Genomic DNA, 5,009 nt, shown 5'->3' with positions numbered 1-5,009 from the left:
ACAAACCTGCCCCAGAGCTCCTGCTGCTCGACTGAGCGGCGGAGCCGGCCCTTCGCGGCCGAGAGGCGATGCGCCGACACCGGGGCTACGGCTCGGGACCGTTTCCAGGCTCTCTCGGGCAAGTTCAAAATTTGATGATTTCATGACCTCGCCACCCTGGCTGCTCTTTGACCTCGACCTCGCGGCCCGCTGCGCGGCTCTTCGAGCGCGAGAGGTGGCGTCTGCGAGGCGGCGGCGAGCGCAGGCGGCGCGGGCGGCGGCGACGCGGCGGCGCGGCGGCGGATCGCGGCGCTAGCTAAATTCTTGCGAAAAAACGCGCTCCAGAGATAAATTATCTTGGACCACACACACAAAGTGGTGGGGCAAGGGGGGAAGACCCTCGCATCTCCACACCCCGGGACACGGGAAGGAGCCCCACGGCATTCAAACTCTGTGCAAGCCTGGTGCAAGCACTGGAGTCTACTGTCTAGGGGGGGATATGGTCCACTAAAACATTGATTTTCCAAGCCCCAAACCCAAACTGAATCTCGAGGCGTTTGAGAGGCGTTTTCGTTCGGCGTCTATGATGACGGTGACAACCGGTAGATCGCTCCTCGAAGCATGGAAGCGATGGATGTTTGCACTGCTTGGGGCCCTCAGGGCCCGGACTGCTTGGCCCTGGCGATGGAGCTGCAGCCGGGCGCGCCGGACGCCGCCGCCGCGGAGGCGGCCATCGAGTCGCCCGGGTCGCGCGGGGTACCCCGAGTCGGCCATGGCAGCTTGGACCTGAACATGTCCAGGATGGTGGATAGGTACTTGGGCAGACCTGGGGCTCGGACGCGGCGCTCCCCCGTGCTCCCCGAGCGCTCGTCGCTTCCCTCGGCGATGCTCTTTCTGGCCGACCCGGTGCGCGCGGCCACAGATCACGTTCTCTCACGTTATGGCCCTCGGCGCGCTGACGCTCGCTCGCGCACCTGCGCAGGAGAAAAACTTCTGCCTGCCATCACCTCCACGGGCGAGAGGTTCGTCGAGTCCGGCAACGACCACGCCAGCGACACGTAGGTGCTCGTCATCGCCCTCCTCGTGATCCTCTTCGAACCCAGCCCCAATGAGACCCAGGAACGGGCTGCTTGCAGAGCGGGCCAGCTGGGCGACGGCGGCGGCGCCCGCCGGCTCCGGCCGCTCCTGCGCTCCTGGCCATCTTTTCCCAGCGGCTTCGCACGCGCCCCAACTTTCCCCCTGACAGCAGCGCCTCACGGCGTGGGCTGCGAGGTCACTCGGGGTGACCCAGGGGGCGGCGGGGGAGCACTCTCCCGCCGGAGTAGCGGGCGGTCTTCCCGCTACTCGATCGTATTTTTAGGTGCATCCACGCCCCGCCCGCCAACTTCCCGGCAGCACCACCCGCTCGGTGACGCCCTCATCTTCTCCCCCCTGCACCGCCCCCCCCTTCAGGCGAGCGTGTTTGCGTGCCAGAGGCTCCTTTGAGGTGGCGGCCAGCCGCCGCTTGCGGCAGGAGGGCGCCCCCCGTCGCGTGTTCGAGAGGGCAGGACGGCACCGGCTCTCGCGGGTCGAGGGCGCAGGCGAGCCCCCCCCCCCCCCCCCTCCCTTACCACCTCGCAGCGTTGCCCCGCTGCCGCCCCAACCGCTGCGCCGCCCGCCGCCGATGGGCCGGCCGCCACCGCCACCGTTGGCGGCCGCCTCCCGCCCACCCGGACCGTCGCCCTCGCCACTGCCACCCGGGCCGCCGCCTCGCCAAAGGTGCCGCCGACCCACCCTTCCGGCCGGGGGCTGCGGCGGCGCGCGGCGGGCGGCGGGCAAGCTGCCTGCTGGCGGGCGGCGCTTCTAGTCGTGATTTTAGTGCCGCGTAGGTCGCCCTTCGGCCACTTCTTGGGCGTGCGGCCGCGGTGCGCGAAAGGGGGGCGCGCTGCGGCTCGCTGGCGGAGATGAAGTCTCCTGGAGCGGGAGCTGGCGGGCCGGGGGCGTCGGGCGGGTGCGCGGCGGCACCCGTGCCACCGGGACGGGCCGTGGTGGCCCGCGTGGCGGTCGTGAAGGGCCGTTTGGTGCGCCCCGGCGGCCTCCTGCACGGCGGCCGCCGGGGCCGGTTTGGACTGTGTTTGGGGGGGGTGGAGGGGTCCGATGGCCGGTGTTATGGTCGTTTATCACCCTCCTATCACCCACTTACCGCCCCCGGCCGTGGGGGCCTCTCCAGACGCCGCCATTCATGATTTCAAAGGGTCCTGCCGACGCTCATATCACAGTGCGGCGGAGCCTGCCGGAAAAAATCCGGGGTTAAGCTGGCATATCTCGGGCCCACGTTAGAGCTAGGCATGATCTTAGGTGTTCTGGATAGCCCACAAGGGTCTTCTGTGGCATGGTAGCGGTGGTTTTGCGCGAGGCGTTCATTCAAAAATCACCATATCCCCCCCTAATTCTGGAGCGATTGTTATTTGTTTGCGCTCGATAGCATTGAAAAACAGAAATGCACACGTGGACACTTTTAACTGTCTACGGCCATGGGCCCGGTGGCCTTGCCCCTCTGCCCGCGGGTTACCTCCCCTTTGGCGCTGGGCCTCTGCCCCTCGTGCGCGGTGCGGCGCGGGGAGGTAGCCCGGGGCGGAGGGGGGATGAGCCGGGGCGGTCCCGGTCGGCCGAGGGCGGGGCAGTGCCGCCGTGCATGACGCCACCATTGTGCGTAGAGCGTGTGCAACTTGCTCGGCGCGCCCGCGTGTGCGCTGCGCAGGCGCGCAGGGGGCCAGCGCCACGGCTTCCATCCCGCAATGAAGTGGACGGCGCGCGGTGCGAAGGGGGTACCCTCGCCGTGAGCTGCGCGGTGCCTAGTGAGCACAGCAGGGGTCTGATAACTAGCGGCGGGGATCGCCTCCCCGTGAGCTGCGCGGTGCTTAGTGAGCATAGCAGGGGTGATAACTAGCGGTGCCTGCGCGTCCAGTAGAGGTAGATTCGGTCGGAGGGGATGTACTCGCCGATGAGCATCGCGTACTCGCCGGCGACGGCGTCCCATGAGAAGTGTGGCGAGTGGCCGTACACCTCGTTGAGCCAATCCATCTCCCCCGCGTAGCGGGGAGGTAGCTGTTGCCGCAGCGCGCCGCTAAAGCGCTTGCTGCTCGTGTTGATGAGCATGGGTCCTCCGCTCTGGAAGAAGGGCTGCGGCAGCCAGTAGGCTCGCGGCGCGCCGAGGGCCACCTTCGGTCCGAGCGCGAAGAGGTGGTCGAGGCTGCGCAGCACCAGGGTGTCCGCGTCCACGTAGACGACGCGCGCGTACGGTAGTTGGCCCGCCCACAGCTTACCGAAGGTGACGGCGAAGTTGTGCTTGCCGCGCGAGGGTGCGGGCGGGTAGTGCGCAAGTCGTACCTGCCCGGACAGGTTGCCCAGCCCGCCGTGCATCTGAGTCGTGGCTACGATGACCACCGGGTGGGCGGTGCCCGTCTCCAGCACACTCTGCGCCCACACGCGAGCGGCGCACGCGTACTCCGCACCATCGCCCACGAAGGTCGCATACGCGCAGCAGCCAAGGATGGGACCGTACGTTCGTGCCGGAGAGGCATTCGATGTGTTTCCGTGCATCGAAGGCCTGGCAGCTTGCACCACTAGTCGGCGTGCTCCGGTGGCGATGTGGGCCAGCTGGGGGTGCCACTAAATCGGCGACAAGTCGGCGGGCTCCTGCCATCAGAAAAAATTCCTTTTTCAGGGCCCGAGAGCGATATGCCATGCCCGCCTTGCGTTTGTTTCATTAGGATTCCTACATCGAAGGCCAAAAGCGAAATCGCAGAAAAAGAAACTCGTGCTCCCGGCCTCAGGCGTTCCGGCCGCGCCAGCCCCCTGGTCGTGCCCCCTCTATCATCGTCGACGAATTTGATGACTGTTCGCCTCGCGCTCGATCGCCTCGCGCACGAAGCCGGCTCGGTGCCAATGCTGCTCGTCGTGCCCGAGACACCAGCTTTCCGCTGTCGTGCTCGAGAGGCGGCAGCAGGCGCTATCGTGCTCGAGGTTGGCTGCTCGTACGGAGAGGTGGTCGCCATCACTGCACGCTCTGGTCACACTCCGGCCAGCGACCCACCGTTGGTGCCGCCAAACGTCTGCAGGCGACCGCATCCCTTCTCGCCGCGGGCGCGGCGTCTGTGCTCGGGCTCGACTCATCGATCGAGTGCCTCCGCTCCGCTCGCGGCTCGGAGCGACTCGCGCCGCACCTCTCGACCGGACGCCTCTCCCTCCGCCTGCTCGACGCGCTTCGCTACCCAGCGCAGCTCCAGGCGGCCGCGCAGTCCGTTCGGCCTTCGGTGGTGCTGCTCGATATTGGCGTGGACTAGCCGCGATTTCTCGCACCGCGCGACAGCGAGTTGCCGCGACATGCCGCGAGATGCCCTTTCTAGGCGGGGACCGTGACCTGCCCTCTGTCTTTCGCACGCTCTGCGCCCTGACCGACGCCACGTCGAGCCGGCCACCCAGGCGCCTCTAGCCAGCCAGCCAGCCAGTGGTATTGCACACGAGGCGTTTTGTGCGTTCTCAGGGAGAGGCATCTCCACGGACAAAGTGCAGTAGTCAGAGGGGCGCCCCTCTAAGAGTGATTAGTTGCTAGCCATTGGCCAGTAGGCATCAAGCCACCCAGGCGCCACTCTTCACTCATACAGCTCTATCCTGTGAGTAACACTTGAAAGTCTGCTCCCAGACAAGCGCCACCGAGCCGCACGCGCGGCGGACGGCGTCTCTTCACAGCGGCCGGCTGCTGTGAACAGGCTCTTCCTCGTCAAAAGCCGCGAGCTGTACGCCGCCGCCGCCGCCGCCGCCGCCGCCGGTGTCGGCACGTGGAGCACCTTGCGAGAGCGGCTGGCGAAGCATGTCTCTCCGCCGCCGGCCTCGGGCGAGCGAGTGGCGGAGCGGGCCCGGGAGGGGCTGCGGGCGGCGGGAGGAGGCGGAGGAGGAGGCGAAGGAGGAGCCTCGGCGGGCGGTGTGGGCAGAGAGGAAGCGGAGGCGACGGCGCCGCTTTGCCACGCGTTCCTCAACACGGGCGCCTG

The 5,009-nt window shown here is 67.5% G+C and overlaps 2 protein-coding genes across 2 annotated transcripts; one reads left to right on the top strand and one right to left on the bottom strand.

The window, feature by feature from the left end:
* Window positions 1–2,904: 2,904 nt before the first annotated feature.
* EMIHUDRAFT_252576 (hypothetical protein) lies at window positions 2,905–3,561 on the bottom strand (the record flags this gene model as incomplete). The annotated part of the gene is made up of 1 exon (XM_005788079.1): window positions 2,905–3,561. The coding sequence occupies one exon, from the start codon at window positions 3,559–3,561 to the stop codon at window positions 2,905–2,907; it is 657 nt and encodes a 218-aa protein (XP_005788136.1).
* A 243-nt stretch (window positions 3,562–3,804) lies between these two features.
* On the top strand, window positions 3,805–4,921 carry EMIHUDRAFT_460569 (hypothetical protein; the record flags this gene model as incomplete). The annotated part of the gene is made up of 4 exons (XM_005788078.1): window positions 3,805–4,005; window positions 4,080–4,293; window positions 4,368–4,443; window positions 4,731–4,921. Coding segments are annotated over exons 1-4 (633 nt in total), but the record flags the coding sequence as incomplete, so codon positions are not given.
* Between the last annotated feature and the right edge of the window lie 88 nt (window positions 4,922–5,009).

This window comes from Emiliania huxleyi (genome assembly GCF_000372725.1).
Source record: "Emiliania huxleyi CCMP1516 chromosome Unknown EMIHUscaffold_1387, whole genome shotgun sequence".
NCBI lineage: Eukaryota > Haptophyta > Isochrysidales > Noelaerhabdaceae > Emiliania > Emiliania huxleyi.
This window is presented reverse-complemented; position numbering and strand designations above follow the sequence as displayed.